The following is a 27,886-nucleotide window of genomic DNA, read 5'->3' as shown; positions in this document are numbered from 1 at the left end:
CGCCGACCCCCTGCACGATACCAGGCAACTTTCTAAGGGGGAAGGAAGTGTTGTGTCCCCTTATTGCTTTTGTGTGTGTGCGCCCCCGCATCCTCCTCCTAACGACCACTTGCCCTTCGTCGCACGCTGTCGCCAGATGCCCCCCCCCCCCCCCCCCCCCCCCCCATGGTGCGCCCCCGTGCGCCCCCGCATCCTCCTCCTGTTTTGGGAAGCCACTCCCTCCCGTGGACGCTTCTCCGCTCCCTCCTTTCTTCGGGCGGCGAGTTCGGCTCCTGCCTCGGTCGACGCTGGTCGCACCCTCATCGGCTTAAAATAAACGAAGTCTTAAAGTACCGTGTGCGTCTTTCGCTGCATTCAACACAGCGACCGGACACGACACTTTATAACTTCATCACATCCCTCCTCAGATCATGACTGATGACGTCACAACCAGGGACATGTTTTGCGGACACAACATAGCCTACTGATACCTTTTCATTAAAAAGTCATTCAACCCCACGCCCAGCGACAGAGGGTAACGCAGTACACAACCAGAATGAAACATTCGTCCGCTTCATCACGGTCACGCGTGCTGACCGTTGCAATGGCGGACTGCCTCGACATATTTTGGGAGACCTCTCCCTGGTGTGAACAACGCGACGTCAAAGGGGCGTGGCCTGGTGGGCGAAATCACCCACTTTCGCTACTGAGCCGGTTCTGCAGGTGTCGAGCGTTCCCTCATCGCCTTTCTTCTCCCAATTCGAGCCGCCTCGGCGCGCGCCGCACCTGCTACAGACCACGCTGCCAAAAGTCGCAGGAAGAGTTTACGAGGAATGCAGAAGCGCAGTGTGCCACTCCAGGTGGACTGTGTAGTGAGGGAATGGACGAATCAGCCGAAAGAGGGGAGAAAAAAAAAAGTCTAAAAAAACGCTCAAGGAGCGTCCACACGTGCGAGCTGCGGACGTCAGGGGACTGACTGGTTTTGGCCGACCCGTTGCGGTCCCTCCCTGCTTTCTCAGTGTTCCGGGAGCGTAACTAATCGACCGATCGTGCCACGTCCGCGACTAGCAGGTGCGGGTCAATGGGTCGAACCAACATTTCTTTTTTTTTTTTACTGAAGGAAGTGTCTGTCTGAGTTTTGCGGACTATGCAACAGTAAAGCCTCGGACGAAACCCGCAGTGCTGTTCGCGATCGGTGAACGCCCGCCGTTTTTTCATTCACCTTCAGCACGCAGTCAGACGGAAAGAGTAATTATAGAAACGCTGATGCCGACAGCAAGTACCCAAGATGCCGGAACTAACTAAACAGAAAGAAAACCTTTCCGCCGACAAAGAAAGCTCGAATGGAGACAAACATTCACAACGACCCCCCGGCGCGACACTGTATCAAGCGCCCGTCACTTTTGTCACACCGTCTGCGAACAGCGGCAGCGTCTCCTAGCTTAATGTGTACGAACGTGCTCGCAAATGCAGATTTTTCACAACTCCGCATTTGAGCGTTTCAACGCTCAATCAGGGTGCGCGTGAGAGAGCGACTGGTTTTGTGCGTGACACTTGGCGACGACGAAATGCAAACGCTGTCTCTATAATGAGCGAAGTAAGAAGACTCATCAAAAGAAAGGAAAATGTTGACAGGACGGTTACGACTATGCACTCGTGTGGAGCGGGGAGTTCTCCTCTATTGGACTCAACTACTATCCGTGTAACACGAGATGCAGCAACAGTTGGTGCGATATTTTCACCTCAATATATACAGCTTTTGCTTAAGTACTGCATGCCCTGCGACTGCCCGTTACTCCGCTCTCGCCATATCTTCCTCACTCCACAGCAACCCTACTCTTTCCTCGGTTGCAACCCTCCGGATGCTTCCCTAGGCAACGCATCCACCGGTTACGCCGACTACTACTACACCGACGCAAAACCCCGGAACGGGCGCTTAACAGCTGAGGCTGTAAGAGGCGTGTCAGTATTAGCAATACCCTTCTGCAGTGCGAAATCAGATGCGCATGAAAAATCTCACAGGGCGGCTTACCACTGCGTAACGTGGGACTCGATTCAGCGACAGCTGAATCCCGCGTTGCAATACATGTCGTTTATAAACAACAGATATTGCTTATTCATTGTTTGTCTCCTCCTGCAGACTGCGCGTAGAGCAGCCCTTTTCCTACCCGCACTCCTCTGCGTTACGCCAACGCCGCAGAAGCGGGAAACTCGCTCTTGTAGGGACACCAAGAATACAGCCAAGATTCGTCCTAACCAAAAATCGACTCTTCGGCTCTCTCTGGGCATGCTGACGTTCGTCCGGAAGCAAAAGACGCATTTGTTGTTGACAAAATTGCGTTGAAGAATTTTAAGGCGGAAGCCTTTAATGTCTCACCGTTGTAAGCAGCAGTTGTCGACAGAAAATGTCACGCTTTTCAATTGGTGGAAACGGTCGTGACGTCACAGTGCGCGAATTTCAAACGGGGCCAATTGCACTTTGGCTAGTAACCATACAACCAATTGAAGGTATCGTATAGTGATGCTCCAAGTAAGTGGGACTGAGCTTAGTTAATTGCTTAATTACCCAATCAGCCTAATTAGCTTTACTAGTCAGGCCATATAAATAAATAAAAGCGATTAAGAAATTCGTCGAGCTCAGGAATCGAACCCCGGTCTTCGGCGTGAGAGACGAGCACGCTATCCACTCCGCCATGCCAGCTCTTTTTTTTGTCTTTATTGCCTGTTTTGACAGATTACAACAGATCATAAACAGATGTTCTGCGCTGCACACTCAAACAACAAGAACGGACATGAGTTTCACTCGCGTGAGAAAATCAAAACTGTCTCAGGGAACACAACTCTCCCATCAATTTGATAACTTCATCTCCAAAACATAGCTCCTTGTACACTTCACGCAGCTTAAATATGTTTTCTTTGAAGTAATCGCGGACAGAACGCGCATCTTCATCACAGTGTCGTACAGCCATCCTGCTTCGCCAAATACTGTGCAGGCCAAGCAGGAAAATTACATCATATTTATAAAGATCCGGCTCTATGTCCAGGAATCGTATCCCATACGGCGTTAGGGGTAAGTCTTTCTTTATTGTACGCTGGAGCACGTCCCAAAAGAGCAGCGCATCCCAGCAATCAATAAAAACGTGTTCTATTGACTCTGGTTTGCGACACAACAAGCAGTCAGCACCCCATGGTAGAAACAATCCCTTTTCCTCCATCCATGTTTTAACCAGCAACGTCCCAGTGTGTAACTTGAAGAAGAACGTCTTCACACCCGCTGGCACCAGCATTTTTCGTACTCTTTTTAAAACATTTCCTGCTTGGCCTCCACTATACATAGATCGATAGATTGGCTCCGGGAAGACAGAGTCGAGCAAATCTTTTAACAATTTCTTACGCGTGACATTAGAAAGATATTCCAAACTGAAGCGCGCATTCAGAAACCGGAAAGCAAAGACCACTTCTTTCAAAAACCTACTTGCGCTGTATCTCATCCCGTCCACACTGGAAATAACATAGTTTGGCAAAGCCGAAGAAAGCCTCACTTGAATAAATGTCCGCAGGAAAGGGTCGCGTTGATCTCGAAGAAACAGAAATCTTGACACCACCTGCCTCAGGTACAAGTGTGGCAAGGAAAGACCCCCTTTTCTCAAACGCAGAAATAAATTATCACGTTTAGTCCTCTCCCATGAGGACTGCCAAACAAAAACTGCGAAGAGACGATGAAACTTTTGAATGCTAAGTCGAGAGCATGAAAGGACCTGCAACAAATAGCACACTTTTGAAACCAGATATACATTGCATATGTTTGCGCGCGTGAATACGGACAGTTCCTTCCCCGACCATTTCTGTGCACGCGTGGAGAGTTCTTGAATTTTCTCCTTCCAAAAGTCATCGTTATCTCGATACTTGTCAAGAGGTACACCTAGGTATTTGGAAGGAACATGTGACCATTTTACACTTGCATGAAACAAAGGCGCTGATGCCCAATTCCCATGCCAAAGGCCCGCACACTTGTCCAGGTTAACAACGCTATTGGTTACATCACAAAATCTACGAACAACCGACATCGCATGTTCTATGCTGCTGTGGTCACTGCAGAAAACTGCCACATCATCGGCATAAGCCAATACTTTAATTTCACATGCTTCCAGTTCGAAACCACGAATACAGCTGTTATTTATTACATTTCGGCAAAGTGGCTCCAGGTACAGAGCGAAAAGTAGCGGTGACATTGGGCAGCCTTGCCGCACGGATGCTCTAACGGCAATTCTGTCTGTGAGCTCTCGGTTAACAACCAGATTCGTGGTACAGTTGCTATAGGCCATTTTAACCCCTTTTAAAATAACTTCTCCAACACAGACATGTTCAAGGATTTTAAAAAGAATGTCATGACATACACGGTCAAATGCCTTCTCTAAATCAATTTGCAACATTGCGACTCGCCTAAAGTCAGCGTCACAGCATTCCAGTATACTCCGAGTGACATGAACATTCGTGAAGATGGTCCGCCCTTGAATTCCACATGTCTGGTGGGGGCCAACCAAGATGTCCATAACTGATTGTAAACGTTTGGCTAATACTTTCATAAAAATTTTATAATCAACATTAGTAAGCGTTATCGGCCGATAACCTGTAACTTGCTTAAGCTGAGCAGGATTGTCAGTTTTCGGTATAAGTACTGTATGTGCACGAGAAAACGACGGTGGTAAAATACCAGTTCTATATGACTCTTCATAAACGCGTTGCAAAATGAGAGCAGTTTCACGTTTGAACGCCTTATAAAATTCTGCTGTTATCCCGTCAGTACCTGGCGATTTCCCCAAGTGAAGCTCATCAATAGCGCATTCCAATTCCGCTGTTGATAAGTCGGCAGACAGAATGTCAGTGTCTTCACTGGTCAGTCGGGGTAATAGACTTAAAAATTCATCTTGAAAGGCCTGTACATCTGCCGATTTGGAAGCGAACAAATCACGGTAATGCTCACTGAAAGCCTCCCTTATCGCCTTGGGATTGTCTGTCAGAATGCCTTTGTTTTCAATTTCTACGATATCTTTTCTTCTAGCGTATCTTTTTTCTGTCGTAAAATTTCGCCTACTGGGCATATCATCTGCCAGCAAGCGATCTGCTCGTGCACGAATTGCAGCTCCCTGAAACAATGTCGCATCGATAACCTCAAGCTTTGCTTTAACTTCGCTGATAAGGTCACTGTATAGTCCCGGAGCTCTATTTTCCTCTGTAATTAATTCTTTCAACATCTGTTTTAGGTTCTTCTGTTTCGCTTTCTCAGCGTGCTTGATTTCTACGGACCTTTCAATAGCCCTCATTTTGACATCAATTTTGAATTCCTCCCACTTTTCTGCCCAACTTTTTCCATAATTCAACCGAACTTCTTCTAACACGTTCTTTGTTTCTAAAACAAACGAATCGTCCTTTAGTAACTTTGCATTCAGTTTCCACAAGTCCCAGCTGAATTTCGCTTGAGGTGTCACATTCCTGCCAATGGTGAATATGACACAACAGTGATCGCTAAACGTAACCGGTTCGACGATGTAGTTATCGCAAATGGCCGCCAGGTCAAGGGAAACGTAAGCTCTATCTAGCCTAGCATGACTACACCCTTGAAAATGTGTATAATGACGCCTCATTCCGCCCTTTGCAAACTGGGCTACGTCTTGAAGTGAATACTTTTCAATGTTTTCTTTCAAGAAAACAGCACTTTCGCTTTCGGTGACTGTTGAGCCTGATCGGTCATCTGCACTGAGAACACAATTGAAATCCCCTAAAAGAATGACAAGTCTATTGCATTCCAGATACGCACATAGTTCCTGGAAAAACAAAAGTCGTTCACGGGGTTTCGTAGGAGCATACACACAGATAACTCTCAAATATTCCTCCCCGTACAACAGATCACAGAGCACAAACCTTCCCCTCGTGCAATACACCACTACTTGTTCCTCGATATTAAGACTGTTCTTAATTAACAGAACACAGCCCGCTGATGTCCCCACTGCATGACTAGCACGCACGTTATATCGCGGCTTGAACTGCGCAACCATAGCGTCTGTCGCGCTCGCACTCTCTACCTTTGTTTCTTGTACTGCGAGAAAGACCTGGTCCGCCATGCCAGCTCGATGGTTTGGAATGAACAAAGGCGCGTCTAATGAATACGGTGTGTTCACTCACTCTCATCCTCCTCCATTCCCTTCCGGCGAGGTTTAGGTGTCCACCGACAAATGAGAGACAGATACATTTCCTTTCCTCAAAAAACCAATTTACCGACGAGCGAGGCGTAAAACCGGATGGGCGATGGCGTTCTATGGACTCCTTGGCAGCGTTGCAAGACGCTGTCGCGTTACACTCTTAGGGGCGAAGCTTAACATCTTAACCACACATCAGTGACCACACTTTAGGTCAAAAAAGTGCCCCCTGAATTTTGACGGGTGTCCACCGAGATATGTGAGACAGTTACTGCGTAATTTCCTTTCCTCAAATACAATTTTGATTTTCTTCATTACGGCTCCTCTTTATCTATCTTCTTTCACTCCCACCTCCCTTCCTCTACAGTGCGGTTCAGGTGTCCACCGAGATGACAGAGAATTACTGCGCCATTTCCTTTCCTCAAAAAGCGTTGCGTTCAAAGGGCAAGGCAAGGACGCCTTGCGGCTGGCGCATGCATTTGTAACCAGTCGAATTCTATATTCGACTCCATACCTCCACCTGCGGAAGCAAGACGAGGATTCACTCCAAGTCATCCTCCGCAAAATTATTAAGCGGGCTCTAGGCCTCCCCGTGACCACCTCCAACAAGCGCCTCCTGGGGCTAGGCATGGTGAACACATTTCGGGAGCTCCGGGAAGCCCACTTGACTAACCAATACACACGTCTCTCGAAGACATCGTCGGGTCGCCGCCTCCTTGCCCGACTACACATCCAACATACCACTCTCATGGAAGAGCGCGTACGTATTCCATCCCAGTGGAGATGCGCCCTCCACGTGCGCCCTCTTCCCGCGAACATGAACCGTGAGGACCATAATGGCCGGCGCCTGGCGCGGGCGGAAGCCCTGGCCCGCCACTATGGATTGAAACCCGGCGTATTCTACGTGGATGACTCAGGTCCCCACCATGGGGGATGGTACACAGCCGCAGTCATCCACCAATCCAAAACAGTGAACGGCCTTACTTTCCGAGCCCGTGACATAACACACGCGGAGGAGGTCGCCATTGCGTTGGCTGCATCCGGGGTGGTATTTTGCCGGTGTCGCCTTTTGCGACATGTCGCATATGGGCGGGGCCTAAAAAAGTGCTTACAGATGCTCGAAGAAACGGAAAAAGCCGCCGGCACTTTCGTCTGCGGTGCATTCATTCACTCCTCTCTAGAGGGAAAGCTGGCAAGCCGTCTATGGGAGTTTGCATGGAGACCCCACGTGACCACCTCAGCCACCATGGGCGCTCAAAGCATCATGGGGCGGTGAGCTACTTGTTGCGGAACTGCAACTTTTGGCCAAAAAATAATCAAGAAATAAAGCTGTTTGATAACTACAAACGTCCTGACATTGAAAATCTTGTCTAATGATTGCAACAAACGAGCAGAAAAGCATTTAAGTGCAAAATTTGCCCAAAATAAGAGACGACTCGCTCTCCTATTGGCCAAGCAATGAACACTATAAGAACTAATATTTCGTAATTAACAAGCGCACTTTTAAAAGTAAATATGTTTTCAAAAAAAATGTTGTTGCTTAGATACTTTAAGAGGTTTTTTAATGGCATTTCAGAAGAGTAAAACCTTTTATTGGCGTCGTGTGTCGTCGCGTTTTCACTACTATGGTTTTTGCACACTGCGGTCGCGCGAAAGTCGTCTGCGCACACACGAACAACGTTTTTGAAATGAAACGTCTGAGTAGTACCACTCTGTGTTCCCGAAAAACTACGACTGTTCCGCAACAAGTAGCTCACCGCCCCATGATGCTTTGGGCGTCCACGGTGGCTGAAGGGCAGCGCCGCCAGCTTTCCCTCTAGGTAATAGTAAGAAACTCTATGCTCCGAGAAGCGACAATTTACCACTGCTGATTCACTAGCAGCAGTAGTTTCGTATCTTTTATAGCAAGAATATTTGCCACCACATGACGTCTAATGTTCAAAAAAACATTTGCAAATTTAATATAAACTCGCTTTACTTCATTTAAGTCTATAAAACACCGTGAAAAAGCTCCAAATCTATTTTTCTTTCGTTCCGGACGGTTGTGCTTGGTTTCGGCTGCGTTTCGGGCAGTTGCAGACGGTAGCAGTGTAGCTGGAGGTGCCATTAGGCTTGCGCGCTCCAGAATCGAGAGGGTATCTAAAAAACTAGGCTGAATTGCAGCTTAAACTTTATCGTCGAAGCAAGGTAAGTCATAGCGAAAAGTAACAACACCAGTAGTTGCCGGTAAACATGCCGACCGGAATCGCAAGGACTGCTGAATTGGCTGAAGCGGGCGGCTCTCGCTTGAAAGGACGTCGCCATGTTTTTACGCCAAGGGCGCAAAAGCCGCAACTGCCGATTGCGTTCGTACGCTAACGGTAGCCCGTCGCCCGCGCGAATCGCTTCAGCGCATTCCGTTGTTCGACTAAGCGTAGTAAATTGGGGCGACGTCACGACGACGTAGCAGGAAGGCGGATCCGTGTTGTCACGCCGCCGTCACCGCGGCTCGAGCCAATCAGCGAAGTGCGACTGCGACATGTCGCAAAAGGCGACACCGGGAGAATACCACCCCTGATTCCAATTCAAAAACAATTATTTCCGACTTGCGAGGGGCATGTCGGAACGTCGAGCAGGGCTGGGTACCGTATCTAGCCTACCGCATTCTTCAAAACAGCGTCTACACCGGTGACCCCGCGCACCGGCGTATCGTTTGGGCTCCCGCTCACATGGGCCTTGAGAGAAATGAGGCAGCTGACGCCGCCGCCCGCGCGCTCTCTCACCGGACATTCCCCTCCGACCCTGACGATCAGGAACTCCAATTTATTCCAGCTTACACCTTCAAAGACATCCTTTTACTCTATCAATCTGGTCATGGTCTTTATCCCCGCCCGTGTAAAGGTCTGTCAAAGGCGGAGCAGCGGCTTCTGCTCCGCCTGTATACTAATACTTTGCTGTGCCCGGCAGCTCTGAAACACTTCGACCCTTCTTTCTCGGGCAGCTGTCCGCACTGTGCGGAGAAGTCTTCGGACATCTACCACATGGTGTGGGCCTGCCCCTCCAACCCTGCTATCCCCCCTCACCCAACCCAACCCGGGAGGACTGGGAGGCGACCCTGCTCGGCTGCAGGCCCAACGGGCCTTGGTCGGGCGAGCCTGGGCGGCGGCCGATGCCACTGGGGTCCCGAACTAGGGACCTCCACCTAGTATTTGTAAGGGCTGGCCCCCTCTGGGTCAGCTCATGCATAACCTCCTGTATTATACCTGTACATAAATGTTTTCCACCACCACCACCACCACCGAACGGGTGGTGGCGTTCCGTGGACTCCCTGGCAGCGCTACAACGCGCTGTCGCGTTCCACTCCTAAAGGCGAAGCTTAAGCGTCATTAATTAGCAGTTAATTAGCATTGAGACATTAATTAGTAATTAACAATTAATTAGTGATTTGCCATCACTTCGTAATTAGTACTCAAATATATGTGACGCCACCAGTGCCACAGAAACAGCGAAGGTGGTGCGGAAAACGCTTCCGCCTCTACCCACTTTAGACAGTCAAAGTGCCCCCTGAATTTTTCCCGCCACTCGATTCAAACTGCGACCTACACACCGAAAAGGACTCCGTGACAATCGCTTCGAGGTGAATAAAGATGTAACACAGCCTCCCGGATCCGCGCATTTGGTGCCGACACGCTAAGTTTACGTGCAAAACCGGCCGGTGATGGCGACACCAGCATTTCGCTCGCTGGTTTTTCCTCGCTAATAACAGGCTCCGTCTTCAGTGAGAATGGTTGCTTTGTGGTAAGAAAGCGGTGCTCTAACGAAACAGGCAGATTTGAATGTGTCCCTTTAACAGCTACCACTGCAAAAGACGTCACGAAGCCTTCATTGAGGTTACATGTAGATACAACAATGACGTGGTTTTCGTAACTACTATTTGGTGCCTTGGTGTTAATCTAAAAACTGGAATGCAGTAAGCAGCTTCCTGCTAATTTAGCCTTCAGGAAATATGCTTTGACTTGGACAGACGGCCAGGCACAGTGGTTCAGTTTCGTTAAAACGCCACTCAAGAGCGGGGTATGCGAAACAAATACAAACATGCTATAAGAGACGAAATACGTTCGCGAACAGACAAAATACGAGGCGCGGAAGAAGGTCGCTGCTGGTACAGCCCCAGGCGACATAAAACACAAGCTCACGACGACAACCGACGATTCGGACACTGAACATAGCGCGCACGACGCAGTCTGCAGGTTAAAAAAAAAAAAAAACTGGAGAAAAGAAAAGGAGGCAGGCTTCCACGGAGACGACCCCACCTCCTGTTCACAAGAACACGCCTCGCCGCTGCTGCCGTGCAGCGCGCGAGCGAGCAAGCCAACTAACGCCAGCAGGCCACACCCCCGCGACTGTCAGATGACCGGCGCTCCGCTAGTCTCGCAATAAACTTGTCATCTCAAACTCCAAGGAGCGCGCGAGACAACGGCGAGCGATCATCGCGAAGGAGCGCGCCGCATCGTGATTGATATCTCGCGCGGGGATTCTTCTCTTCCACGAAGCGGACGAGACGCGCGCCGCCGAACCCGCGAAACGACGGAGCCTGCAGCGGCGTAGCGCAGCCCGCCGAGGCGACCGTTGCTGCTGCCGGGCATTTAGGCGCACGACAGTCGTCCGCGCACGCACACACACAACCGCGCAAGAGACGCGCGAACGAGAAGCCCCGAGGCGGCAGCGCGCGCAGCCAGCCAGCTGCTGCCGCTCGTCGAGAGCCGCACGCCCAACCCGTGGCGACATCAAAACCCAGTTCAGTCACTCAGGGAGGAGAGGGGCCGTTCCCGCGAGCGCCGCCGCGCTCGGTCGTCGTCGGCGCCGACGTGACCCGTGCGAACCGGCGGCGGCGCTGGCGGCAACGAACGGGGCGACCACCAGACTTTCCCATAACAATCCACCCGCTGCTTGCTGCAGTATGACGGCGGCGGACCCCGCAGGAAGGCAGCAGCGGTCGCCCTTTTACAACGCAACTGGCCCACCTATCCACAGCCTACCAGGACTTAGCGCGAAGCCAAAACACCGGCCCCCGAGAAAGCGAACTCGGTGCGCACGGAATGAGAAGTACCGGGACACCTCCGCAACAGGTATTCTTATTCGGAAGACCCGAAATTTCAGAATATCGCGAGACGCTCCCCGCGCAAGAAGCGCTCTAGGTTATCCGTTGCCCGCAGCAACGCCGAAGCTATGGGATCCGAAAGGCTGACAGCAGAATGTACGGCTACGAGACGGTCGGGGAGGCGTTTTTATTTATTTTTTTGCCAAAACGTGGGACCAACGCGACGGCCAACTGGCGTGTACATCTTGCCGGCGGCGTCAAGTGCTATACTGTCAAGTTGACAAGCACTTTGACGCGGCCTAGATGTCAGCGGAGAAAGGGGACAAGCCGCACAAAAGGGCCGACACGCAGCGTCTACCGCTGGACGGGGGACCGAGATGGTGTGACGTATGACAACCTGCAATTGAGCTCGGATCGATCACTGCCCCGAACCCGGGTACGACTTTCATTCATGAATTTGATAAAGGATCGGCTAGCACAGTGGTCGCTTCACCCTTTCATTCCATGCCGCGGTCCGGTGCTCCAGTCTGGGATGGAAGAAGCTCCGCTGTCTGAATTCCCGCACAGGGCTTCGTTAGGTGCTTGCTGGCTCAATAACCGCAAACACGGCACTTCCGTCGCCCTGTGGCGCCTGATAACTCTATCCCTTATACGTGAATTTAACCCCCCCTGTAGTGCAGCACCATGCAAACGACAACACAAACAAACGCAAGTCGACACGAGAAATCGAAGATGGCGCTCATTTTGGATCGTTGTGGACCCTGTCTTATCGGATGCCCTCCCCTTATAAAGGATATGACCACATCATGATCATGAACGACCGGTAGGCGCCCGTTCAAAACGCTTCTCCGAGGGCAAAGTGAACCCCAAGCCGAAGGACGCTTGCAGGGGACACAAAAAGAGAGTTCAGGCGCCCTGCAATATAGGCCTAGTAACGCGCCCCTCTAGCGACCACAGCTACAGATTTGCCCCGCGGAAAAGGTATGCGAGGGAATGCAGCCATAATAAACCAATTTACATTGCTAAGCTGCAAAGCGGTATTTTTTCTCTGCAGTCCATTCGCTCGTTGGTCGAGAGAAGACCGTGTGTGCAAGAACATGCACGGAGAACTCTCCAGTGGCGAGGAAGGTATGCGCATACGCAGGACCTTTCTGGAAAAATCCCCACTCAACCCCCTTCCCCCAATTTATGGGCAGATTCTCTCATCACACTACCGCTGTGCAAATGACTACGTGTCCACTGGCTTTTTTTTATCGGCTCGTTTTCTTCTTTCTACGTGCTGTTTTTTGAGGAGCCGCAAGTCGTTCACCTAAGCATTTTATATTTCTAGCACCTTCTGCACCAATCATGCCGAAAGAACGCTGGACAGGAGAAAGGATTGTGGATGTGTTTTGTGCTGTCCTCAGAATTTCGAAATAAAGAAAGAGAACAGGGGCTCTCACCAGTGGTATATTTTTCTCTAACTTACAAAGCGAATGTGCATTGCTAGTCGTATGGTCTAGCATCCTTGTGCGATTCAGAAAACGCCGAACAACACAACACTGATGGACACATTTTTAATATTTCGTCTTGATTCAAACTTTCGTCTGTCGCCTGATACAAAGGGAGAGCCACAATTGTCATGAGCATGATCACTGTTACTTTTAGGATGTCCAGATACGCATTATGTCACTGTAGGTATGTGCTATATTAAAAAAAAAAAATGCTTCAGAAAAGCAACGATACATACTACGAAGGATTTGAAAAAAAAAAAATACAAAATGACTCCGTGAGCTCCGACAGTATGTAGAACACTTGTGTGCCTGGTAGCATAGATGCTAGGTTTAATTGGCTGAAAGTGGGGCGTATGTCCACAGGACTACGACTTTTCGCACAAAACCATTTGACTAGCAAATTAGAGTACTAATCAGGCCTAACCAAGATTACAGCTTCAGCGCAGTAAATTTTGACAAGCGGTCCCACAATACGTCATCTGCGCATGCGCACTTGCCACGGACAGTTTCGTGCCCCACACTGCCGCGCGGCTGTCAACGCTGCGGTGTTTGAACCGCTGCCTTCTATATTCTGCGACAACGTACGCGAACTGGCCAAAGCGCAGGCCTTTTGAGCGTCGCTCACGAGCAGAAATCTGCCTGGATGCGAAAACGACGGGACACTGACCAAACCCTCAAGAGGAACATTTTAGGAAGACCGGACACCTCCTTCAGAGTTTTCTAGACCAAAACTCAGATGTTCAAGAACTGCGACCGCTGCACACAGGCTCAGGCTTGAGAGGTTTTCTGATGAGATGACGGTGAGGACTTATGCGCGTAGCCCCCCCCCCCCCCCCCCCCCCCCCCCCCCCCCCCCCCCCCCCCCCCCCCCCCCCCCCCCCCCCAGTGTTATAAGTGAACGCATAGACATAAGTACACGAAGTGTGCACGAATCCATGTATTGTATGGTTCACTCAATGCCGTCCGCGTGGCTTCTTGTCCGAGACCTTAAGTGGCGAAATAAAAAAAAAGAACCTAAACAGAAAAAAACACGCGATCCAATGAGCAAAGCTTAAGTCCCAGAGAGTTTCCATCAAAGCAATCCCGCCTGGTGAGTTTTACACAGCGCTTGAAATTCCGGAAAGGCGAAACTTGGCCGAATCGTTCACACGCTTCGGAGGTCGCACCAAACGTTCGTGCCGAAGTACCTCCCGGGACTTGTTTCGGAAAATGTAAACAAATTAATTAGCTCACCAACCACCACGCGCACCCTGATCGGTCAGGCGCGCAGGTCATTAGTTTTTCAATGCGCCGCAATCACACCGTCAACGAGTCGGTTGTTCCACCCTTTGTCTCCGCGAGCCAGCTGAAGCGATCCCGTCAGCGCAGCGACCGCGTTCATTCCGATCACGGAATCGCTCCACGCCCTCGACAGTTGAGAGCTGGTTTTGCTGCCGCGCGAACAAAAGTCAAGGGGGTCCAATGGCAGGGCTGTCGCTTGGGACACCGACTGATCCGGCTGCTTTGCATGCTGCTGCCATCTAGTTCTGCGAAGGTCGCCCCGCTAATCAAGAAGAGAGAAAGGAAAAGGGCTGAAAGCCGAGTAAGCCAAGCGGTGGGCTCCGCGCGCGCTGCGGCGGCCCGGAAAAAAATTACGCGCTCGGCGGAGTCACTCCGGCGTCGCGTTGTTACCGCTTGCGCTAGAGCGGCTGGCGCGGCGACGGAGAAACAGCTGATAGCGAGAGCTGCAGCGGAAATTGGGGCAGGCGCCCTTGCGCGTACGCCGGGCTGCCGCACTTGCTCGCAGGTAGAAAGAAGAAAATGAGAAGTAGGAAAAGCGCTGCCGCTCCGCTTTCGCGTTCTCCGCGCGTGCTGTCGCAGGTAGCGATCGCGCGACGATCTTCGCGAGCAGACGGGGTAGGAAGGACGACGAACGACGCCACCCCATGCACGGCAAACGGCACTCGAGCTTGGTTTTTCATCACGCCCGAATACCTTAAAAATCCAAGACGCCCGCGGCACAATACGATCGCGTGCAGAAATGGTAGCTAGCCGACACCGCGCGGTTGCTACGCGACGCGCTCCAACTGTCAAAGCGACGATGGGTCAGCTGACCATCCGTCAACCTGTTGCGCTGATCGAAACTTCACGCATCGCGTGCGCGGCCCCAGGCAGCATGCCAAAGTAACGCGCCTCTGGTGACCAGCGGTTGGTAACAATGCCCAGCATATGGCTAGAGAACGGCGCGCGAAGAGAAAAAACGGGCGCACACTCACAAGTTTTGTGTGGCAGTAAATAACACTCACGTGCTGCACAATGAAGGAACACGACGGCCGAAACTTACTTGAGGAAGTAGCGCTGTCCTGTGGACGTCTTGGCCATCTCCCAACCCGGGGGCAGATCGTCGGCGAGGTCGTAGCTCTGCTGGCGCAAGTGCTGCGGGCTTGGCGCGTTGTAGCTCTGTTGTAGGGAGGCGGGCGACGAATGCGCCCGCGGGTGGTTCACTGGCAGAGATGGCGGGGACGCGGCGGCCGCCGCAGCCGCGGCTGCTGCCGCCGCCGTAGCCTCGCTGGCTGACGGCGAGAAAGTGGCGTCGCTACTCGACTCGCGGCTGTGCGAGGCAGACTTCGAGCGGTCGGGCTGCTGGAAGAACGAGGCAGGCAGGTTCCGTAGACGCATGGGCACACTCAGCGGTACCCTGTCGCCGGGTTGCATGACAGCCTTGAAAAGATCGTCCAGGTTGATGTCACTGTCACTTCGAATGCGAACGATGTGGTTGGGGCCCTTCTGCTCGATCATTTCCCCGCGGCCGTTGGTGGCCGCGCCGTTGTTGGGCTGAGAAGGCGACGACGACATCTTGGCGGCGGCGGTAATCCTGGGCGCCGAGGCGGTGAGATTCGTCGACGACTTGCCCGGGCTTATAACGCGAAGGCTATGGCAACGCGGCAGTCACGCTGGTCTTCAATAATGCACACACACGCACACAACAACACACACGCACGACGACGACCCTCTTTACGGCGCCGCCTACCCGAAAGGCAACCCTACTCCCGACTACTGAGCGAACGCTTGTTGCGGAGCGCTAGCGGCCGTCGCCGATGCACCGCCTAGTACGCATCCGCCGCTACAAAAAGTAGTGCGACATTTCCGCCCTACTCAGTACCAATATGCTGCTGTAAAAGTGTTAACAACAACTTTTATAAACTCCATGCCCAAAACTATGAGCTCTTAATGATAAATAATAACTAATAAATGCAATATAACAAAGTTTGCATGTTCTGGGAGTTCGCTTGCACCCTGAAAGAAGTCGCGGTGGCGGAAGGAGTCACCCTCCGCTCTGACTGGCCGAAAGTGGCCCATCGGGGCGGATGACGTCAGGGTTCAGAGGATGTGACGTCGTCTACGTCAGCTTGAGCCTTCGTTGAATGAACGGAAACCGCGCGAGATTCAACAATTGACGGTCCGCAGCAGCGCTGCAGCCCAGCGACTGTCGCTCTCAGGACGCGCAGAAATGGCACAGCGGCTCCGAACAAAAATAGCGATCGTCAAGGCATCTTGATCGTGCAAAGTGGCACGTTAAACCTCACGTCTTGACGAGTGCAGCATGCAAGAATAATGGTCATTGAAAGCAAGACGTACTCAGTGATTAGTTGCCGCCGACCGGCAAATTACAACTCGTAGGTAATGGTAAGTTTTGAATATATTGAAGCAGTTGATTTGCTTTGGTACCGTCAAAAGCCTATCAGTGTCAAAGACGTGACTGTGAAGACGAGGAGCTGCACCTTCAGCGTCGACCCGCGACTGAGACGGAAAGCGTTTGTGACTGCAAAGCAGTATAGAAATGGTGACACCCTTCACAGCATCCACACGAAAGGCTGTCTCACTGGCACTCATAACTACGCGGGTAACGCTTTTAGCTTACAACATTTAACTCCTTGAATTATATTTCAGTTAAGCTTTCTGAAAAGTCAGTTAAGCTCACAAGTCAGGCATTGCTCATCGGGCTAGTTTATTAGGATTACACTTCGCGCAATATAAACTCAATGGCTCAGAGCGCTTATTACTCGAATAATTAATCAAAATGCTCCAAATAACTTTTTTTATCATCCATCGGAATAGGTTTAGCGTGAACCTTGTAGCCCACCTTGAGTGAAATTTATAGACATTCCGAGAATTTTTCCAGCAGCTGTAGCCGGACGAATTTTTGATAACTTGGAGCATGAAGCCGAAAGTGGCTAGGCAAAAAACATCGATGTCTGTCCCGTTATTTTCATGTGCCTTCCCTGTCTCTTTTGCGCCGTCCTTAGGATCAACTCTAGTTATGAACCAACAAACCGAAACAAAGTTCTACCACCTAGCAAGTTTATCACATCGATCATGGGAACCGGGGGTGACCATGGCGACAGTCGCACCGTCCGGGGGGGGGGGGGGGGGGGGGGACATTTTGCAGCATTCAAAGCCATGTCCCATTTCTCGCACCAGCGCCGAGTGCGGTCCAGATTTTGCTATCGACCGTTATATTTTGATGCTTGACCGTTAAACGTGCATTATGACAGCAGGAGGTTTGTGCAAAATCATGTTTATTTGAAGATGTGAAGAAAGCAGCCAGGGAACTTTGACAGGATGAAGCTGTGAAGTGGGATATTAGCGCAGGAACTCCCGGTACCAGGCCGTGCTGGTCGTTGCGGCCTCCTCCTTTGTTCCGCTGTCCAAAATCCATAACTCTGATGGCTCTGCTGGAAGGAAAGGACGCCTTAAGATTAGCATGCTAAAACTATCTTGGCCATTTAGGTCAGATAATAAATCCATCACAAAATTTAATTCTACAACAATGACGGAAAGTGGTCCCAAGGCGACAAGTTAAACCGTGTTCATCCACGTGTATGCTATGATATTAGGGCCTTCAACAACCGACCAGGAGCAGGCGACCATTCTTCGACGGAACGAACGATCAGCATAGGTGAGTGCCATGCTCGCAGTTGACGCGTGTAGTTTCTGTCGCCGGTTGCCTGTAGGGCGAATGTGGCATGGTGTTGCATGCTGGAAAACCGCAAGCAACGTGTGTTCAATCTCAACATCGCGGAGAGCAATCGAATATCGAGTTTTTCGTGGAGCACAGTTTCTATGAACGCTTGCTTGGCCAAGGCGAGTGTGACAATTTAGACGCAGGCCTTGAGACAGAGCACCGCGTTCACAAATTGAACACTTTGGAAACAACAGCGAGTACACTACCGAAACGAATCCACGTCTGATCATTGCAGTGTTTGTTGGCGGAGATACGGGCGAGGATATTTAAATTCGGCCCCTCCTGCCGCTTGCTTACCGCTTGCTTAAGGCTGTTTCGTACTATGAGCGATACAAGCCAGTTCACAGAAAGCAATTCGCATTCTCGCCTACTCGGCTCCCGCCACTACTCACTGGTTCACGAATAGCAGAATACGTGTAGTTCCACGGTCTGATAGGATGGTACGCTAATGGAACAACACTATTGGAGCGGAAGCCGCGAAGTGAGCGGCTGCCGCTCACTTCGACAGCGGGCAGCGCCCACACTTCTTTCCTATAAAACGCTGTTGAGGTCACTAAAATATGGTTATACAAGAACGCAGTCATGTGGTATTTTCAAGTTTCACGGGCTTTCTCTACCATCGAATGAGCATCAGTTGAAAACTGCAAGGATCGTTGTGTTATAGAGCATTTTGTTTATTCATGCATTTGGCTTTGCACTTTCTACTCTATTTCTTTTTTTTACTGCAATTTAGTCTTCAACGTGCGCAGCAAAATAATACTGTTACGAAGAAGACGACGGTGGCAGTGGCGCGGGACGGAGCGCTCGCGCAAGGCCAGCGGCCATTAAATCATCTCTTATCCATCGTTCACCACGCCTCATTCTTCGGCTGGCCGCCACGTTACAATGCGTTAACTGAAATAAGGAACGTAGAGCATCACACTGGAAGCCAGTTTGGTCGCTACGAAGACGCGGTCTGTACATGGGCTTCATTCACCATAACGACCCATCATGAACATTCTTGTACATCTCTATACGGTGTAGTGCAGCTTCAAAAATATCTTGCACCCTGACAGCTATTTCAGAAAGCGGCCTTGATTAACGGTGAAAAGCTCGTTAGTCACGTGTACTCTGTGGAGCAGACGATAGACAACGACGAAGCACGACTGAGCGGAAAGGCGTTCCACAAGTCAGCGATCACATCGTTTCTCAAGTGTACCTCGAGGGAGGAAGAGGAGGAGCAGACTTTTCTTTGTCATAATACAAAGAGTGCAGGGGTTAGGGATGAGGTGTAGACAGTGTGAGGACCCTCTGGACGGCGCTAGGTGGCTTTAAGTCCATGCTTCATTGCGACCTCCAGGGCCCAACCCTCCGGGTCAAGGCTAAGCATGCACTACAAGTCTCCCATGACTTTGTTTTGAGATTTGGAGGCTAAGATGGGGTTGGGTCTCTGGGCGCACGAATAGGATGTGATTGAGGTTTGCTTTAAAATGATTGCAGAGTGTGCAGCGGGAATTGTATTCCACGGGATATATCAGGAAGCAGATATAAGGATTTGGGAATGTACCCGTTCGAAGTTGTCGCCAGGCAACCTGCTCTGTTTTAGTGAGGGATTTGAGCGGGGGTGGGTATTTTAAGTGTGTCTATTTGTTACATGCTCCAAATACCGAAAGTTTTATAAGTACTGCGAAACGAAGTAGGGCACTTGATCGAGTTCTCCGTTGTCGGCATCCTTGCATAGGTAATCGTGCGCTGTCGGAGACAAAAGTTTTCGGTGTGCGGGAAAAAAAAAACAAAAAACATTCGTGGCCATACCATATGATCCACTGAAACCCTTGGGAAGGTACAAGACACGCGTGCTTCATCCGCTGGAAAATCGCCCGCTGACTTAGCCGCGAGGCAGCTGAACTTTAAACACTCACTGCGAGGTTAGGCGTGCTGCTCGCCTTATTATTTCGGTTCTCACGCCATGCTTGCCCTTGACTTCTTCGAGGATATCTACTTGGTAAATTGGTTTTTGAGGATAGGAAATGGCGCAGTATATCTCACATATCTCGGCGGACACCCGAACCGCGCCGTGAGGGCAGGGAGGAAGGTGGGAGTGAAAGAAGAAAGAGAGAAAGAGGTGCCGTAGTGAAGGTCTCCCATATCTGCTTCACAGACGTAAAACTTGCTGCGCGAACGCGGTGTTCAGCGCGAGTGGTGGCGAACCACAGGCACGCGCTGTGTATATCGTGCGCCCGAAGCGCTCGCGTAAATAGCGCTCGCGTAAACACACATTCGAAACATTGTACTGAGTGTGTTATATAAGGAAACTTTTAAGCAAATTATTTCGTCTTAATTTTCGCTTCGTACGCGCTTCCGGAATATTGTCACTGAGGTGCAAATTTGAATTTAGCTGCAGAAATGTACACCATGTCATGTGACATGTTGCTGAATATTAATAGAAGAAAGTTTGGAACGGCAGTTGCCCTTCGAAAACTGCGGCAAATATCTACGATGTGTCAGTCTTGTTTCGTCCTCTCGCAGCTGGCGTGGCAATGCCACCAAAAGCGGGAGCTTTTCGTTCGAGAAGGAAGGTGAAACTGAAAATCTGGCATTAAAGCTCAGTACAAGCAGGCAGCTGCGGTGTGCTTTCATGTAAGCGATCACGAAGTAAATTCATGCACCAGCCAGCCCCAGAAGTGCATGGATAAGATATATAGTAGGAAAAGAAGAGGTGCCTGTAACAGGATGTTTTCACATCCTGGTAAAGATTAATAGGTGCATCGTGTGTCTTGGTGTTGTATGCACGGTTGCGCGCCAGCCCATGAAGCAGCCCGCTTTTGTCATTGCGAAAATGCCGCTTCGCCCAACACACGTCGAGTGAGCGCACCAAACTTGCTGAGCGGCGTTCCCTCCTGTGCCCCGGCCGGACTCAAAGGAGAATAGACGGTTAATTTATGTTTTCTTCTCTACAGTGATTGAGAAGGCGCTTCTATGCATGAATCACCACGTGATATTCACCTATGACCGTTAAATAATTTATAATCGATTCTTTCTCTCATTCTGTTTCGGTTTCAACAGCCGTATGATGACTGTGACGTCCACGTGTGCTTATAGGTCACGTGAGGCATAAAAAAAAAGTGCAATATAATCGCTGCTTCTACATTCGTTGTCATTCCGTCTATTGAGGCAAGCTGGATTTAGCACTGTAGTGAATTAAAACGACGAAGCAGCGATTATATCGCAGTTTTTTCGTACCTCGCGTGACGGATTAGTACATTTTGATGCCAGTCATCATTCGGCTGTTGAAACCGAATCCCAAACAGCACGAGAAAGAAATTCGATTATAAATTAATATAGGGGTCGTAGGAGAACACCAGATGGTTATCCATGTATAAAAATGCATTACGCACCATTACAAGGAAGAAAAAACGCACCCAAAAGTTCTCGAAGAGTGCGTGAGCGCGCGCGCCACCGAACTATTTACATGGCATAAAAATACGCTGTATATATAAAACTGCCTGCACGTAGCGTCCTGTCGCCATGTAATCCCGTGCGCGGCACATATTGCACAAGCGGCCGAGTGGAGAGCCCGGCCGCGTAATACAGTTCTGCATTCAAATCGGCGGGAGGTTCCTTGACAACCCTGTATAAACTCCCGGATAAATTTCTGTAGCCTTACAGTCAAGGCTAGGCGGGCAAGGGAAGAAAGGGTCCTTGTCCCCGTGCCGTGGGGAGTAGGCTAGCTAGGCTAGCTCAGCTGCACACTCGGAGACAATTTTTTTTAGCAATGTAGCAGAAGCTTGGCAAGAAAGAGAGAAAGAAGGGGGTTCGTCCCCATGCCATGGGGAGTGTACCGTCTCTCCAACTTCCACCTTTGGACCTAGCACGAACAACGAAAAGCCTCCCCCCGTCCCCCACACACACAGAGCACGGGTCCGCCTATCTACCTTTCCTGCCTAACCTCTGCTGCATCGCCAAAAAAAGTTGCCACCGAGCGACCCTCCCACCCTCTCCAAATTAACCCTTCACCCCTTCGCACCGCTAGACCGCTAGACCGAACAACGAACCCAGTCCACACGGCATGACAACAAAGGCCCGCCTTCTTCCCTTTCCTGCCTATCATTGGCTGTAGAAGGACAGAAAGTTGTCCAGGAGGATAGAAGCTCAAAGTGAGGGGCAGGTTTTCAAGCCAGAGCAGTTATTTCTGTAAGCCGCGCCGCGTTCTAGTAACGGCCCAAAATCCGCTTCTCAAAGGAAGTGGAATCACGGTCAACATGTGTGGTTCTGCAGCAGAGGGTAGGCAAGAAAGGAAAGGAGACGGGCTTTCGTCAGAGTACTGTGGGGAGTAAAGTCCTTAGATAAGCTGCTGATCTAGGGACTTAGAAGTAGTCGACTCGATCCCCACGGCATTGATATGTTTGTCGATGCTAGTAGCGTGTCCCACCAGGCAACGGGTCCAGGAGCACCGCCGCAGTGCCGAAGGAGGAAGGAACGTGGGCCGGAGACGGGAAGGGGAAGTGAAGGAAAAACTGTATTTACATTTTTACATGATTATTTACAAAAATGACAAACAAGGTAAAAACTGAGAAATCTCAGGGAAACGTTGAGCGTATCGCTCAGGGAGTCGCTCCGGGAATTGCTTCTCAATGAACGCCTCGAGCGCTTTAAATAGACCCTCCCGAGATCTTCCCGCCTTTTTCAACCAATCGTAGGGACTTCTTCCGGGTGCTCCTAGGTCGGTCACCTCTTCGTCGTCTTCCTCGGCTGAGGCCCATGAATAGTCGGAAGTGGCCCGTCAGGCCAGGTGGATTTCATATCTTGTCTCGAGGAAACAAGATGGGCGAACACCTGCCGCGTCGTCACCTCGCTTCATCCGCTGAGGCCCGTGGATACTTGGAAGTGTCCAGAAAAGCGTGTTGACGGGCTAGTCGTTTCCGGCCAGGTGGATTCCATATCTTTGTTCCAAGGAAATTCCCCAAAGACGAACACCTGCCGCGGCGTCACCCCGCGGTTGACAAAAGAGCTAGGACCGGTTGAATGGCAGGCGCTTGGCAGACGCTCGTCTCCGCAGGTAGCAGCTGGCGTTGAGACATGTCACCTTGAAAGATGCACACAATGTCGCAAGGTCAATACTTGGGTGCCTTGGGTGACGTTTAAGGGGAACTCCGGAATACACGTCGTGGCAGTTAGGCAGAAGTGGTGGTACCAGGAATCCAGGAGTTGAATACCTCCCTCGTGTTCATTTCCACCTGTCATGAGGTTGCATGGGAGCGCGTGCTTCATGAAGACCACTTTCGCAGAACGACGCACTGCCTCTGGGCATGGCCTAAGTGGACACAGGTGTGACGGGAACACACAAAGAGAGTTAGGGGGGGGGGGGGGGGGGGGCAGAAACACAACAGCATGGAGAGGAAAAGCAAAGACGCGTCGCCAAGCTCTCCTTTCCTGCCTAGCCTCTGCTGCAGAAACATGAGCCAGAGGGCGTTGGCAAAGTTTGCCCTACTCCACGTGGAGAAGGCGGTGAAGCCATGAAATCGGGAAGCTGAAGAAGGAACTCGATTTTGAAGTCCTGAAAGTGAACAAGGAACTGAGAGTAGTCGGGTGCAAGAATGGTTTCTTACGGGACGGCTTCCATTTTATACTCGCGGACAACTTTTTTTGGCAGTGCAGTAGAGGCTAGGCACGAAAGGGAAATAGACGGCCTGTTGTAACCGCGCTGTGGTGGTGGATTGTTCATTGTTCGGGCTAGAAAGGCAGAGAGGTGAAAGGGAGCTGGATAATGGAGCTGTATCCATGGAGCTGGATAATCAACTACACGGCAGGGGTACCCTTCTCCTTCCCTTTCCTGCCTAGCCTCTACTGCATTGCCAAAAAAAGTTTTCCGCGAGTGTAGCTACGGAACCGAACAATAGGATGGTGACTTGCGGGTACAGCTGTTGCTTTTTTTATGCAGGGCAAATGCGCTCAGAAAGAAGAAGCACTGGGAGGCGATGGGCAGCTTTCGGACACTATACGGTTTGAGGACCTCTGTGCTCAACACAACATTTCGTGTATAGCAGACAGCTGGAAAGATCGTGGCAACAGTTTCTTTTTCTTTTCTGTGGAGGGATTAGCGGTGCAGTTTTATTTTCAGAGTTCAAACCCCACAGCACAACAAATGCTGGAGACATCTATGCTTCAATAATGAAGGCAATGCATGAGACGATCAAAGAGCAACGCCGTGAGAAGTTGTCGATCGGAAGTTCTGTTTGCTGCTTCACAACAATCCGCCAGCTCAAGAGTCGCGAAATCAAAAGTGGCTCTCTGGGGATGCGCCTTCATCGAGCTTAACCATCCACCCTACTCAGGCCTTGCTCTCAGTGACCTCATCCACTTTCGTAACCTGACGAAATTTTTCCCCGGGAAATGATTTCCTGATTTCAAAGCAGTGAAAGAAGCGACAACAGCCCAGACAACGCAACGATGTCCTGAGTATGACCTCAGGATGTCCGCGTCAGGATGTCCAGACGTTCTCAGGTTGTCTCTAACGGTTCCCCAAGCAATCCAACTAAGATCCATTTGTCTATCCATTCCGCATACTCAGGATATCTTGAGGATCATGTTTGGGGACGTTTTCAGTACAGTGTTTGTATCAAGACCTTTTTTTTTTCATGGGAGTGCCGTATTTAAAGCTAATGTAAGCGAAGGTAACCAGAATGCACAAAAACAACGTGTTTACAGCCGCAGAAAGTAGCTCTCTGCAGTTGAATTCTGCTGCCTGAATAGAAAAGATGAGTGGCCCAAAAATCTTAACAGTCGAATCCTATTAGAAGCATACGATGCATAAGAACAGGTAATATCTTAAGATCTCTCCTCAAGGCATACATTTTTAGTGGTTACAACGGTTTTCTTCATTAGATCACTATTGTACACATATATTGTTTAATAAACCTGCAGTTTTTAATTAATGAGAGCCAAGTGTGAGAGATCAAGCCAGTCCGGTCCCACACTACTATCCTGCGATAGGATGATTGTAGGACATTCGAGGAATTTTCATGCTCTAGCCGTCCAGCAAAATACAAACTGAGGACATCCTCATAAGGACACTTAGCCATCGATGAACTGAAAAGGTGCTCAGAATGTCCTGTTCCGGATGAGGCGTCCTCAGGACGTTTGGTGTTCGTCTGGGACGATTTTTGCTAACACAAGTCGCCTTCTGTCCAGAGGGCATCCGATCACTGAAGGCGGAGTGAAGCAAGTGAGTTGACGCCAACGGTATTCCATTCAAAAAGAAGTAACCTTAAGTTTCTCAGAAAATTGCCTCAGAATTTTCTCAGGAACCGTCATGGTCATGAACGCCCGCTTTGATAATCCCGCGCCTGGCGCCGCCCATCGCTATACCATCGTTGCCCAACGTTCCATGAACGTTGATCGTTGCCATCGTCGCAGCAGCAGCGCTCTTCGCACTAACCAGCGTTTCCAACGACAGTGGCGACGCCGCTTGGTTGGTTCCTGAAACAGCGCCGCGATAATTTGTCTGCACGTAGCGGGCGAGTCGAGTGTTTTGAACCGCAGAAAGTTCAACATGCTCCATTTTCATATGGTCCGAATCGGTGGATGTCCCAGACAAACTGTCTTTAATGCTTATTGCAGCCAGCGTGTTGCACATCGATGTACTACAGCGGACCAATGTCCTGACGACGCGCCGTTAATTGTTTAGCTGCGTACAGTTTTTCGGCTCAATGGTGCTTGTGTACTCCATCAATGGTGGTGTAAATTTTAGGTAAACACAGCTAAAGGAAAGCTGTGAGCCCCGAACAACGCGAAAATGTTAGTTGAAACGAAGGAAACAGAATGCGGAGCGCAGCATGGCTCCGGGCGGTCATTATCTCAGGCGCAGATTTCTGTTTTGGTTTGGTTCGTGCGTGTTTTAGTGCAACCCTATTGTCTCGCGTTTATTTTTCGAGGTCGTCGCACCGCAAGTGAGCCCACTACACATGATGAGAAAGAGAATATATTATTTATATCTGTAGGGCCCCGGCATGAATGAAAGCAGCATTCGCACGCAAATGCCGTTATCTTTGAACAATATTTCTGTCGATTAAGTGCAGAGAGGTTGAAGAGCCTACATGTTTCTGAAGAGGAGGGATCAGTTCTCGCAAACACCTCGCCGTTGTATCTGAGCGCGGGTTAAAAACAATGCAATCATTAATTTCTGCTGTCTCAACGAGTGCGAACAATTAATCCCTTGGCCGTTGCTTAAGGCAATACCGCATTAATGCCGTCTGCACGAGTACACGCTGGAGAAAAACAAGGAAAAACAATTTTTTTGCGGCAAAAATGATCCCCTGTGGATGGATTACCGTTTTTTTTCCGATGATAAAGTTTAATATACATTATTTATGGATTTCCAAATTTTATCGGTGCAAATGCTCAAGGTATGCCACGATTACAGATATTCGGCCCACATTGATATATATATATATATATATATATATATATATATATATATATATATATATATATATATATATATATATATATATATATATATATATATTATTTCTTGGCAGCTGATTGATTAATATAAGATAAAGTCACCAGAAATTTAAAAACATAACAAAATTTAATGTACGACGTTTCGGCTGGTCCTCCAGCCGAAACGTCGTGAATTAAATCTTGTTATGTTTTTCAATGTCTGGTGACTTTATCTTACACACACACACACACACACGCACACACACACACACACACACATATAAAATCACAACCACATCAGAAGAAAGGAAGCCGTACGCGGTTACATTCATGGCATTTTCCACAGCCTCAAAAAGGTACGCACAAGAAATGGCGTAGAAGTGCTCATGTCAGTACCCAACATGTTAGAAGCCTGTGCGCTAAAGTCAACAGCGAGCAAAAAAAAAATCAATGCAAGAAAAAACACCGGACAAAACATGTGAATTGTGTGAAAGCGTCGTTTATGAAATACCTCTGTCGTGCGGACGCACCTACATTGGTCAAACAGGGCGCTGTTTGAATGAACGGCTTCAAGAGCTCGAAAGATGCCATGAGCAGTGAATTAGCAAAACACTACAGAGAGCGTGAATGTGCTCCGCAGCTTAGCAACACAATGGTCATCATGTCATATTTTGATTAACGGACCAGGGAGATTGAAGAAGCCTTCAACATCCTACAAAAGAGCGACGTATGCGTCAGCATACCTTCGATAGCGCTTCGTGACAGCGAAATTGATTGTATGCGTGCGTTGTCTAAATCTTTTACCAGGTGTACATCTTATGCGTTTTTCATGCTTCTGTACTTTCTTTCTTGTTCGAGCGAAATGCATATATTCGACGAACGTGCATTAAAAATCTGGTTGTCTGTCAGCGTCGTGCCCCGCCTCTCTCTTCTTTGTCTCGTGTTGCGCTGCTTCCGCCACAAAAAGGTGCGTAGAGTTTGGCTCCCGGGTGCCCCGGCCTTTGCCAGGGGACCAGCAGCGCAGGTGTTTTAACGTGCGCACCTAGTACGTATGCTTGAGTCCGTGCCCGAACCTCCGGAGTCGTATCGCCCGCAGCTGTGCGGCGCCGACGCGTTCCGGATTCGGGAGGGCCTGATCTGGCTGGTACTCCGTCATCGTCGGCCATCGCCGGGTGAAGACGCGCTATGAGCCATCGAGGTGCGACCTGCTTCGTCAAGATGTTCTCCGCGTATTCCCCATCCTCCCTCGTGTTGTGATGCGCTCGTTTTAACCCTTCGCTTGGCGCGCGCGGCTCCGCGGGCACACTTGCGGGTGCTGTGGCGGGGCTATGGGCTGTACTGAGGTATGGGAATTGGTGCAGTTTTTTAATACAGTTTACTGTGTAATAAACACTTGTGCTTTCGAATAACTGCGCCTACCTTCCTTCGGAGCGAGAGCGCAGGCGCGGAAGAAGGCGCGAGTTTTAAAAACTCGGCAGAAAGGCCTTGCCAATTTTTCGCATGATTGTGTGTTCTCTGCTCCGTGTGGAAGTTTACTATTTGGCTCTGAGGTTCGTGATAACACAATGTGGTGATTGAACGAGTTTAGGTACTCTTTTAAGAATGTGTTTCAGGGCCCCTTTAAAAGTATAATGCGATTGCATTAGATTCCGCAATTGTGGAAGCTTGCTTAATCTTTAACTTAACCTGTTAAAGTTTGTTCTGATAT

The 27,886-nt window shown here is 49.9% G+C and overlaps 1 protein-coding gene across 6 annotated transcripts in view; it reads right to left on the bottom strand.

The window, feature by feature from the left end:
• The window catches only part of yki (Transcriptional coactivator yki), a 176,082-nt gene extending 160,278 nt beyond the window's left edge, over positions 1–15,804 (bottom strand). For 5 of the 6 annotated variants that reach the window (XM_089544734.1, XM_089544735.1, XM_089544732.1 and 2 more), the window contains exon 1: positions 15,073–15,803. In XM_089544734.1, coding sequence (XP_089400860.1) covers positions 15,073–15,584 — 512 coding nt within the window. In that variant the 5' untranslated portion in view covers positions 15,585–15,803. Of the gene's footprint in view, positions 1–15,072 lie in introns of all 6 variants that reach the window. The other variant, XM_089544737.1, reaches the window with a different exon arrangement.
• Between the last annotated feature and the right edge of the window lie 12,082 nt (positions 15,805–27,886).

Source organism: Amblyomma mixtum, chromosome 5, assembly GCF_055824585.1.
Source record: "Amblyomma mixtum isolate Tamu chromosome 5, ASM5582458v1, whole genome shotgun sequence".
Taxonomy (NCBI): domain Eukaryota; kingdom Metazoa; phylum Arthropoda; class Arachnida; order Ixodida; family Ixodidae; genus Amblyomma; species Amblyomma mixtum.
Note: the sequence above shows the minus strand (reverse complement) of the source record. Positions and strands in the feature narration are given on the sequence as shown.